The following is a 12,119-nucleotide window of genomic DNA, read 5'->3' as shown; positions in this document are numbered from 1 at the left end:
ATCTTTCTCCCGCGGAGCGGCTGGTAGTTTCGAACCGCTGACCTTAAGGTTCGCAGCCCGATTCGTAACCACTACGCTACCAGAGCTCCTTTCTACACGGTGCAAATTAGGCCATTGCGCATTTTATTTTTTTAGTGTGGTTAGTATGGAAAATGTCCACTGTTGTTTCATGACATAATCATAATATCCAAGGGAAATTTTACCCTGTGGCTGCTTAAAATCATCAAGTCCCCTTCCAATCTTAATAATCCATCCATTTTTTAACCTGATTTCGGGGTCATGAATTGAAGAAGAGTATACTGTACAGGGTCGCTATGGGTCGGAACCGACTCGACGGCACTTAACAACAACAACAATTCTAATTCCAATAGCACACCATGATTCCTCAGCAACTGTTTTATTTTTTCTAGGGCATTAATATGCTCACATTTCCCACTTTCTTTCTCCACAGAGGTAAAAAGATGAATAGTTTTTACTTTGTATGATCTTTTAATAAGCAGCTCACAGAATCATAGAACGTTATAGAGCTGATGAGTTTGTCTTATATAAGCATCTTCTATCCAAACTTCAATAACAGTCTCAGGAAGGTATTCTTGAAACAGTGACTGATAACTGAAACCTATTGCATTCTCTTCTATTTTTTTTGTGATGCTTTCCATCTTCTTTTACTTGGTCCAATTATTTCTTTATATTTTTTACTTTTGTTACTGAAAGATTCTCTGGGCAAATTATTGAACGATGCACAAAGCATCAAAAGAAGATGGAAGGAATACACAGAGTCACTGTACCAAAAGGAAATGGTTCATGTTCAACCATTTCAAGAGGTACCATATGATCAAGAGCCAATGATACTGAAGGAGGAAGTCTAAGGTACATTGAAGGAATTGGCAAAGAACAAGGCACCAGAAATTGATGGAATAAAAATTGAAATCTTTCAAGAAAGTGAGGCGGCACAGAAGGCACTCAACTCATCTCTGCCAAAAAATTTAGAAGACAGCTACCTGGCCAACTGATTGGAAGAGATCCATATTTGTGCCCATTCCAAAGAGAGATGATCCAACAGAATGTGGAAATCATCAAACAATCTCTTTAATATGCTATGTGAGCAAAGTTTTACTAAAGGTAATACAGAAAACGGCTACAATCATACATGGACAGAGAACTTCCAGAGGTTCAAGCCAGATTCAGAAGAGGCCGTGGAATGAGGTATATCATTGTTGATGTCCGATGGATCTTGGCTGAAAGCAGAGAATATCAGAAAGATGTTTACCTATGCTTTATTGACTATGCAAAATCTTTCGATTGTGTGGATCATGACAAGCTATGGACAATATTGCTAAGTATAAGTATTCTGAAACACTTAATTGTGCTTGTGAGGAATCTGTACATGGACCAAGAAGCAGTTGTTTGAACAAAACATGGGAACACTGAATGGTTTAAAATTTAAAAATGTGTGCAACAAGGTTGTATTCTTTCACCATACTTTATTCAACCTGTTTGCTGAGCAAATAATCTGAGAAGCTGGGTTATATGAAGAAAAACGTGGCATCAGGATTGGAGGAAGACTCATTAACAACCTTGCTTGCTGAAAGTGAAGAGGACTTAAAACATTTACTGATGAAGATCAAAGAGCACAGCCTTCAGTATGGATTACATCTTAACATAAAGAAAACAAAAATCCTCACCACTGGACCAATAAACAATATTCATATCAACGGAGAAAAGATTGAAGTTGTCAAGAACTTCATTCTTCTTGGATCAACTATCAACATTCATGGAAGCAGCAGTCAAGAAATCAAACGACGTATTATATTAGGCAAATCTGCTGCACAAGACTTTTTTAAAGTGTTGAAGAGCAAAGATGTCAGCTTGACGACAGAGGTGTGCCTGACCCAAGTCATGGTATTTTCAATAACCTCAGAGGCATGCGAAAGCTGGACAATGGATAAGGAAGACCATAGAAGAATTGATGCTTTTGATTTATGGTGTTGGAGGAGAATATTGAAAATGCTATGGGCTGCCAAAAGAACCAATAGATCCGTTTTGGAAGAAGTACAGCCAGAGTGCTCCTTGGAGGCCAGGATGGCCAAACTTCATCCCTCATACTTCAGACATATAGTCAGGAGGGACCAGCTGCTGGAGAAGAATACCATGTTTGGTAGGGTGGAGGATCAGAGAAAAATAGGAAGACCCCCAACGAGATGAATTGGCCAAGGGCAGCATCGATGGACTCAAGCGTGGCAACAGTGGTGAGGTTGACCCAGGATCAGGCAGTGTTTTGTTCTGCTGTGCATAAGGTCACTATGGGTTGGTACCGACTCAATGGCACCTAACAACAACATTTAAGGTAGTCTGAAAAATTTTTTTTTGTTTTGAGATTACATTTCTTTGTGTCGTCTTTGGTACCTTTCCAAACTTGTATTAGCAGATCAATCTCCTCTTGGTAACACACCAGAGCTGGCTGATACTGAGACTCCACTTCAAGTTTTACCACCCACTTTAGCATGGTGACCACAGCTGTGGTTTTGAAGTTGAGCTCCTGCTCTGATCTCACCATAATTCAAGGATCCTGTTAATTTACAGAGACTACATAGTCTCTGTTGCACCCAGTCAACTCTGCCACTGTAACACAAAGCAGCCAAATACAATGCATTAACAAATGGACACAACTGTGCTCCAATAAAACTTTATTTACAGAAACAGGCAGAGGACCAGATTGGTTTTACAAGCTATAATTTGTCAACCCCTGCCTTTTCCTACCTAGCATAACACGAATCTGAGTGATGCAGGGAAGCTGAAGAAATTATGTTTTAATCTCAGACTTTTTCTCTGATTCTTGACTTAACTGCCTGAGGACAAGAGGCCCTCAGTATAAAGAGCACAGACTGAATCTTTTCCACTTGCTGTATAAAGGGATCTGGACCTCTGTTAGGCCATCTCCTCTGCTCTGCCAAGCCCTCTACTCTTTCCATTCTCTGAAATTTATGAGGGGACTTCAAAAAGTTCATGGAAAAATGGAATTAGAAGATAATGGAATTTTTCCACCAATTTTTTCTTTTTAAGTTTTTATTGTAAATTGAGTGAAAGATTACAGGGCTCCACCAACTTTAAAAAGCCTTCTTGTTATATTTCCACATTTTGCCTAGCCAGTGAGTTTGAATGTTCTGAAGGTCTCCTAGATAAAGCATCAGGGTTGAGAACCTAAGCTTTGGTGTCAAAAGTATCTGGGTTCAAAAGTTAACTGTGTTACTTACTTGCTTGTGACTTGAAGAGGTGGCACCTAGGTTTTGAGCTTTGTTTTCCTTATTTACAAACTAGTTACAATAAAACCTAATTGGTAAAGATTTAGAGAAGATCAAATAAAGAAATGTATGTAAAGTTCTTAGTATAAAATCTGGCATGCTCTACTACAGAACCAGCAGCTATTAATATATGTGTTGTTGTTAGGTGCCGTCCAGTCAGCTGTGACCCATAGTGACCCTACATACAATAGAACGAAATAACAACCCGTCCTACACCATCCTCACAATTGCTGCTATTCTTGAGCCCATTGTTGCTGCCACTGTGCCATACTATCTCATTGGGGGTCTTCCTTTCTTCTGCTGACCCTCCACTTTACCAAGCTTGATGTCCTTCTCCAGGGACTGGTGCCTCTTGATAATATGTCCAAAGTATGAAAGACCAGGGTTAGCCATCTTCGCTTATTAGGAAAATTCTGGTTATATTTCTTCCAATACAGATGTGTTTGTTTTTCTGGAAGTCCATGGTACCTTTAATACTCTTCTCTAAAACCATATCTCAAAAGCATCAATTCTTCTACAGTTTTCCTTAATCATTGTCCCACTTTCACATCCATATGAGGCTATTGAAAATGCCACCTTAGTCCTCAAGCTGACATCTTTGCTCTTCAACACTTTAAAAAGTTCCTGTGCATAAGATTTGCCCAATGCAATACGTCATTTGATTTTTTACTGCTGTTTACATGTGGATGTGGATCCAAACAAAATGAAATTGTGTAGGCATATGGATATTATCCTATCAGAAATAGCATTATACTTCAAGATAGATCTTGACATGTTCTTTTTGATGATGAATGCCATTCCTATTGAATTTGTCATTCTCAGCACAGTAAACCACATGGTTGTCAAATTCAAAATGGTCAATACCAGTCCATATTAGCTCACTAATGCCTAGGCAATTGATACGTTCCATTTCAGTTTTGACAACTTCCAATTTTCCTAAATTCATACTGTACATTCCATGTTCCAATTATGAATGGATGTTTGCAGCTGTTTCTCCTCATTTAGAGTTGTGCCCCACCAGCGATGAAGGTCCCAAAAGCTCTACTCTATTCATGTCATCCTGGTCAACTCTACTTTGATGCAACTGCTCTTCCCCAGTTGTATTTTGAGTGCCCTCCAACCTGAAGGCTCATCTTCTGGCATTATATCTAACAGTATTCTGGTGGTATTCATCATGTTTCAATAGTCAATATTCTGGTGCTATCTGACAGTGTTTCATTGCTATTCATAACGTTTTCAGTGGCTGAAGATTCTGAAGTGGTCCGCCTCTCCTTCTTCCTAGTCTGTCTTTGTCTGCATGTTCAGCTGAAACCTGTCCACCATGGGTGACCCTGCCGGCATTCAATATACCAATGGCATAGCTTCCAGAATCACAACATGCAAGCCACCAAACTGATAGACAAGTGGTGGATTAATATATAGACACATTATTAATATGTACACACATCCTCACATGGGTATTAATAAACACACATTCATAGGAGTATATATAGCAGTTATGTAATGATGTAATCACCACTCCATGATGTGATGAGATGTGACCAGTCCTGATCCGATGTAAATATCTTATGTGTTAACAATCCATACTTTTTAGATTTAATGAAGCAGATGCAATCTGTAGGATTAGGTTGTATCTTGATCAATCTCTTTTGAGATCTAAAAGAGACTAAACAAGCAATCCAAGCTCAAAGAGACCTACTACCACCAAGGAAAAAGAGCCAGGACTGGACTTGCCCTTTGGACCTGGGGTTCCCACACTGTGACATTCCTAGATCTAGAGGAAGACTGATGCCAAGATGCATGGAGGTTTCTAAGGGATGCTGGGCTTACAGATGCTAAAAGAGACAAGGACCTTTCTCCAGAGCCAATAGAGACAGAAAGTCTTCCCTGATTGCCAGCACTCTGAATTTGGAATTGTAGTCTCCTGAACTGTGTGTATTGAAAATGCCATGGGCTACCAAAAGAACCAATAGATCTATTTTGGAAGAAGTGCAGCCAGAGTGCTCCTTGGAGGCCAGGATGGCCAAACTTTGTCTCTCATACTTCGGACATATTGTCAGGAGGGAACAGTCGCTGGAGAAGGATGTCATGCTTGATAAGATGGAGGGTCAGAGAAAAAGAGGAAGACCCCCAACAAGATGGATTGGCCAAGTGGCAGCATCGATGGACTCAAGCGTGGCAACAGTAGTGAGGTTGGCCCAGGATCAGGCAGTGTTTCGTTCTGCTGTGCATAGGGTTGCTATGAGTTGGTACTGACTCGATGGCACCTAACAACAACAACAAACTGTGAGAGAACAAATTGTTGTTTGTTGAAGCCATGTATTTGTGGTATTGCTGTTGTAGCGGCCTTAAATAATTAAGATGCTAGGTCTTTTAGGCTTAGTTTCATATATGTATAGACTGGTTAGCAAATATCTGCTGAGTTTTTACTGGAGTCAGCTTTCAGAACTTCAGAACAAATTGCAAACGCAAACTCAGCAACTTTAGAGAGGAGAACTCAGCACTCATCCTCTACTGCTTTTTCCAGGTAAACAGAATCAAAACTCCAAAGCAAATAGATGAGCTGATTGAAATTGAAAGTGACACAGGAACGTGGTATCGCCGGTGTTTTGTCCGGATCCGCACAGAATTGTATGGAGTAAGTAATGGGCTCCACCTTGGCTTCCTTGTCCATTCATAACATTTCAGGTAAGTCAGGAGATGGGTTTACTAATCCCTTGAGTGGGTCTCTTCTCCCTGCTGTCCAGACATCTAACTCCTGGACCAGGACCTAGTAATAGAACCCCCTCGGGATTAGCGGGGTAGCCAATACATTCCATTATGGGAAAGGAAAGTTGTGAGGCCAGGATTCTTGGCAGTAAGGAGGTAAATTGAAATCTTGAGTTACTTTATCCATTCGTTTACAAAAAACAGAAAAAAATTAAAACTTCAGTATTTGGTTTCCTATGGTTTTTACATTAGCTTTCACAGTTTCCATTCAAATGATTTCAAACCAAAGAATACTCAACTTTTTATCATTTGGCAACGTGCGTTGGGGAGTGGGGTTGACTAAACTGTAAGAAAACTAACTCTCTAATATTTCACAGATTTGGCTGACTTTTATGAGGTGTTTCAACTACCCAGTCAGGGAAAATACAATAAAGCTTACAATTGTTTGGTTCACCCTGTCTTTTGGGTAAGTAATATTTGAGTTCTTACCATATTTCCATCCAAAACCTCCCAATAATACTGCCTCTTTCTTACATGGCTTGTTAGCCTGCTGTGAAAGACCTTGGTTAGCTTAAGTCCATTGACAGGTATGGTTCTGATAAGCCAATTATTGTATCATAAAGCCAGAGTGAGAAAACAAATTGTATTTGGAAAATTCAGTAAGAGCCCTGGGTGATTTGCCCCTCATGAGTTCTCTACCCTCCTTTCCTGTTCTTAGGCTCAGTCGCACTGACCTCTTGACTGTTCCTTGCAACATGCCAGAACATTCTTTCTCAGACCTCTGCACTTGCCATTGCCTGGAACACTCTTCTCCCAGACACCTCCATAGCACATCTTTCCTCAGATATGGCTATCTCAGTAACCCCTTCCCATAGCTCCTTTTTAATATTGCTGCTTCTCAGCACTCCTCCTTCCTTTCTCAGCTTTATTTTTCTCCTCGGTCCACCTTCTGATATATGAAGGGCTTCTTTTGTCTGCATATTGTTTGTCTCCCCCTTCAGAAAGTTCCATGGAGGCAGGGAATTTAAGCTGTTTTGTTCACTGATACATGTCCTGGCATATAATAGGTGCTCAGTAAATAGCTGCCACATGAATGAAACTGCCACAGGTGTGTTCTAAGAAAGAGGAAACAGCAAAATTTGATCTTTTTTTCCCCCTAATAGTTGAATATTCATTAGTGGAAAATGCCTATAAATTATATTTTCTTTTACCTGATTTGTTGTTTCGAAAAATGCAGCTATATAATACCTTCCACTTTCTGCTAAATAGAATCTTAATTCATGGCTATAATAATGCTGCAAGTTCCACCTCCTTAATATACCTAAGTGAAACTACCACGTGAGAGGTCAAAGACCACAGTGCTAGATGTTGTTGTTGTTAAGTGCCATTGAGTCTGTTCTGACTCACAGAAACCCCTGTATAGGGTTTCCAAGGAGTGGCTGGTGAGTTTGAACTGTTGATCTTATGTTTCAAATCCACCTTGTGGTCGAGTGCATCATCCTGCAGTACCACACCAGGACTCCAGTGCTAGATGAGGGGTAATCAATGGAAAGAGAAGAAAGCTGGGAGTCAGTGGACTTGGCATCTATCTAATCCTGGTGTGTGACATAGGTACATTAACTCGCTTTTAGTTCCCTCATTTCTAAATTGAAAAGATTGATTTAGAATATGCAAAAAACTCCCACTCAAGCTTTAGAAAATCTGTTGCTCTTTGAAACAGGGGAGAAGGATGTGCCCCGATGCCATACCAGATTCCTAGTGGAGTACTGTAGGATTAGCACTGGACTATGAACTAAAAGATTGGCAGTTCAAACCCGCCAGCTGCTCCTATGAGTCATAACCAATTCAAAGGCACTTAACAACAACATTAAAAAGGGGAAGACTAAAAATGAATTTATTAAGTGCCTACTATGTGCTAAGGAGCCCTAGTGACACTGTGGGCTAAGAATTAGTCTGCCAGTATCTAGGTTCAAATCCACTAGCTGCTTCACAGGAATAGCATGAGGTCTGCTCCTGTAAAGATTTACAGTCTCTGAAACGCTGTGTAACAATATGATGGCCCCAAACCATCTTTCCACAGCTCTTTACTCAGCTGGGTTCAGTAAACCATTGCAATGGCCACACAGAACTCAGACACCATGCTCACAGTTACAGTGTTTATTAGGGAAGTTAACAGGTTACAATTACAATAGACATGCCCAGGACACAGTCGTTCCAGTCAGCTGCTGATAGATGCCCACAGGACACATCACTCCACCATAAACCTCAGCCTGAAGGCACTCAACTCTAGCTCCATGGGTTAGCAAACCTTGCCTCACCCCAATGAAGTCCCTGGAGAAATGCCACTCTATAAGCAAGCTGCCTGTCCAAAGTCACTCAGCTTTACTTCTCCATGGGCTGCGAAGTCCACTGCTTGGGCTCGTGCACTGGTTCTTGCTTTTGCTACTGCTGTTTTTCTGCCAGTCCTCCGCTGTCACAGCTTTCTGTCACTGGGTTGAGGAAGTTCAACACACAGGGATCTCAAGGCCCAAATGATACACTCCACCCCTGGTTTTTCTTCTTTTATGGCCGTAAGATCCCCCTCTCCTCTGCTTCAAAGATGGCTCATTTTATACCCATGCTAGAGTTTCAAGTTTTTAGTATTACAATGAACTTAGCACGCACAGTTGAATCATCTCATCGTATCAGCATCTTCTCCTACCTTCTCTTACTCAGACCCAGCAGGGCAAAAATATTGTTTGGTAGGAGTTAAACTATGGCTGAAAGTGACATTAAGTAATCCACTAAACCACATCCTGTATGTATGTATGTATGTATATATATACATACACACACACACACACACACACACACACACATATATATGGTTGTTAAGTACCATGGAGTTGGTTCTGACTCATGGTGACCCTGTACAGGGTCTCTGAGGCTGCAAATCTTTACAAGAGAAGAAAGCCTCATCTTTCTCCTGCGGAACAGCTGGTAGTTTCAAACTGCCGACCTGGAGGTTAGCAGCCTGATTCATAACCACTACGCTACCAGAGCTCCTTGTATATATATGCTATATATATATATATATATAGCATATATATAGTCACTATAAGTCAGAACAGACTCAATGGTTGTGGGTCTGGTTTGGGGTTGGTGTGTGCTGAGTACCAGGCTAAGTACAAAGAAGACAAAGACAAGCAATATAAAAATCCTACTCTCAGGAATAATAAGTCATATGGTAATAATTATCTGCGTTCCTTATTTTGCTTTGTTTACTTATAATTGACTATTGACCAGCTTTATTGTTTCTATGCTGCACAATTCCCAGAAGCTCAAACAGTTCCAAGCATTTAGTGGATTCTCCTTAAATATCTGCTGAGTAAAGTCCTCCATGTCCTTGGTGGGGGATGTTCCAGAGTAACACTCTTCCCACATTGATGCCATTTAAAAATTTGGGGCCAGTGGATCTATATGGCTGAGGAATGCTGTGTGTCTGAGTCATGTGTTACACCACTACTCTTTATTAAGATTCCATTTGTCTCTTTTTATAAAGCACACACTAGACAAAAATAGAGTCTATAGACATTTCCTTATGATGTCTCCTACACACACCCTGCAGTAATTACTTTATGATCCATGATGAAAAAAGACTGGAATTTTTGGAATCATGTTGTTGTTGTTAGATGCCAATGAGTCGGTACCAACACATAGTGACGGTATGCACAACAGAACAAAACCCTGCCCAGTCTTACATCAGTCTCACAGTGGTTGCTATGCTTGTGCTAATCCATCTTGTTGGGGGTCTTCCTCTCTTTTGCTGACCCTCCACTTTAATAAGCATGATGTCCTTCTCCAGGGATTTGTTCCTCCTGATAATATGTCCAAAGAATGAGAGACAAAGTCTAACCATCCTGGCTTTTAAGGAGCACTCTGGCTGTACTTCTTCCAACACAGATTGGTTTGTTTTTAGGCAGACCATGATATTTTCAATAATCTCCTCCAACACCGTAACTCAAATGTATCAACTCTTCTACGGTCTTCCTTATTCACTGTCCAATTTTCACATGCATATGAGGTTATTGAAAATAATATGACTTGGGTCAGGTGCATTTTAGTCCTCAAACTGACATTTTGCTCTTCTACACGTTAAAGAGGTCTTGTACAGCAGATTTGCCTAATGAAATACATTATTTGATTTCTTGACTGCTGCTTCCATGAGTGTTTATGATTGATCCGAGCAAAATGAAGTCTTTAACAATTTCTATCTTTCCTCCATGTTATTTATTGGTCCAGTGGTGAGGATTTTTGTTATCTTACATTGAAGTGCAACCCATACCCAAGGCTGTGGTCTTTGATCTTTATCTATTTTAAGTCCTCTTTACTTTCAGCAAACAAGGTGGTATAATCTACATATCATAGGTTGTTAATAAGTCTTCTTCCAATCCCATGTTCTTCCTCATATAATCCAGAATCTCAAATTATTTGTTCAGCATACTAAATGAATAAATAAAGAATACAACCCTGGCACACACCTTTTTAGATTTTAGCCCATTTAGTGGCCCCTTGTTCTATGGTCTGGGTTTAGCTTCCTCATCAGCACAATTAAGTGTTCTGGAATACTCGTACTTCACAATGTTTTCCATAACTTGTAATGATCCACATAGTCAAAAGGCTTTGCATCATCAATAAAGCACAGGTAAACACTCATCTGTCAGTTTGTTGTACTGTGATGGCTTGTGAGTTGCTGTGATTCTGTGATTCTGACATACTGCTATGTCACCAGTATTTTAAATACCAGCAGGGTCACCCATGGTGGACAGGTTTCAGATGAGTTTCCAGATGAAGACAGACTAGGAATAAGGAGTCACGAACTACTTTCGAATGTTTAGTCACTGAAAACCCTATGAATAGAAGAAAAACACTGTCAGATATAGTGCCAGAAAATGAGCCCCTCAGGTTGCAAGGCACTCAAAATGCGACTGGGGAAGAGCTGCCTCCTCAAAGTAGAGTTGACCGTGATGATGTGAATGGAGTAAAGCCTGTAGGAGAAAAGCCCGCAGGACCTTCATTTGCTCATGGGCACAACTCAAAATAAACACAAACAGCTGTAAACATCCTTTGAAAATTGGAACATGGAATGTACAAAGTATAAATCTGGTAAAATTATAAGTTGTCAAAAATAAAATGGAATACATAAACATCTATATCTTAGGCATTAGTGATCTGAAATGGACTGATATGCCATTTTGAATCCGACGACCACATGGTTTACTATGCCGAGAATGACAAATTGAAGAAGAATGGTGTTGCATTCATTGTGAAAAAGAACATATCCAGATCAGTCATGAGGTACAATGCTATCTGTGGGAGGATAATATCCATGCACCTACAGGGGAGCCCAGTTAATACCACTATTATTCAAATTTACAAACCAACCACTAAAGCCAGTGAGGATGAAATTGATCAAACATACAATCAAGATGTATTGATCATTACTGGTGACTGGAATGTGAAGGTTGGGAGGAAAGAGGAAGGATCAGTAGTTGGAAAATATGGCCTTGATAATAGAAATGATGCTGGAGAACACATGATAGAATTCTGCAAAATCAATGATTTGTTCATTTCAAACACCGACTTTAGACAGCATAAGAGATGACGATATACATGGACCTCACCAGATGGAATACATAGAAATCAAATTGACTACAATTGCGGAAAGAGAGGATGGAAAAGCTACAGATCATCAGTCAAAACAAGGCCAGAGGAAGATTGTGGAACAGACCATCAATTGTTGTTGTTGTCAGGTGCCATCGAGTCAGAACCGACTGATAGCAAACCCATGCACAGCAGAACGAAACAATGTCCAATTCTGGGCCAACCTCACTACCACTGCCACACTTGAGTCCATTAATGATGCCACCTGGCCAATCCATCTCGTTAGGGGTCTGCCTCTTTTTCTCTGACCCTCCACCTTACCAGCATGACATCCTTTTCCAGCGACTGTTTCTCCGGACAATATGTCCAAACTAGGAGAGACGAAGCTTAGCCATCCTGGCCTCCAAGGAGCACTCTGGCTGCACTTCTTCCAAAACAGATCTATTGGTTCTTTTGGCAGTCCAT

General features: G+C 40.4%; 1 protein-coding gene across 1 annotated transcript in view; it reads left to right on the top strand.

The window, feature by feature from the left end:
• Positions 1 to 12,119, top strand: part of SV2C (synaptic vesicle glycoprotein 2C) — a 351,290-nt gene that overhangs the window by 304,080 nt on the left and 35,091 nt on the right. Inside the window, exons 6-8 of the mRNA XM_006873293.1 lie at positions 5,819 to 5,933; positions 6,161 to 6,167; positions 6,389 to 6,477. Of these exons, the coding sequence (XP_006873355.1) occupies positions 5,819 to 5,933; positions 6,161 to 6,167; positions 6,389 to 6,477 (211 nt within the window). The remainder of the gene's footprint in view (positions 1 to 5,818; positions 5,934 to 6,160; positions 6,168 to 6,388; positions 6,478 to 12,119) is intronic.

Source organism: Chrysochloris asiatica, unplaced genomic scaffold, assembly GCF_000296735.1.
Source record: "Chrysochloris asiatica unplaced genomic scaffold, ChrAsi1.0 scaffold00234, whole genome shotgun sequence".
NCBI classification, from domain to species: domain Eukaryota; kingdom Metazoa; phylum Chordata; class Mammalia; order Afrosoricida; family Chrysochloridae; genus Chrysochloris; species Chrysochloris asiatica.
This window is presented reverse-complemented; position numbering and strand designations above follow the sequence as displayed.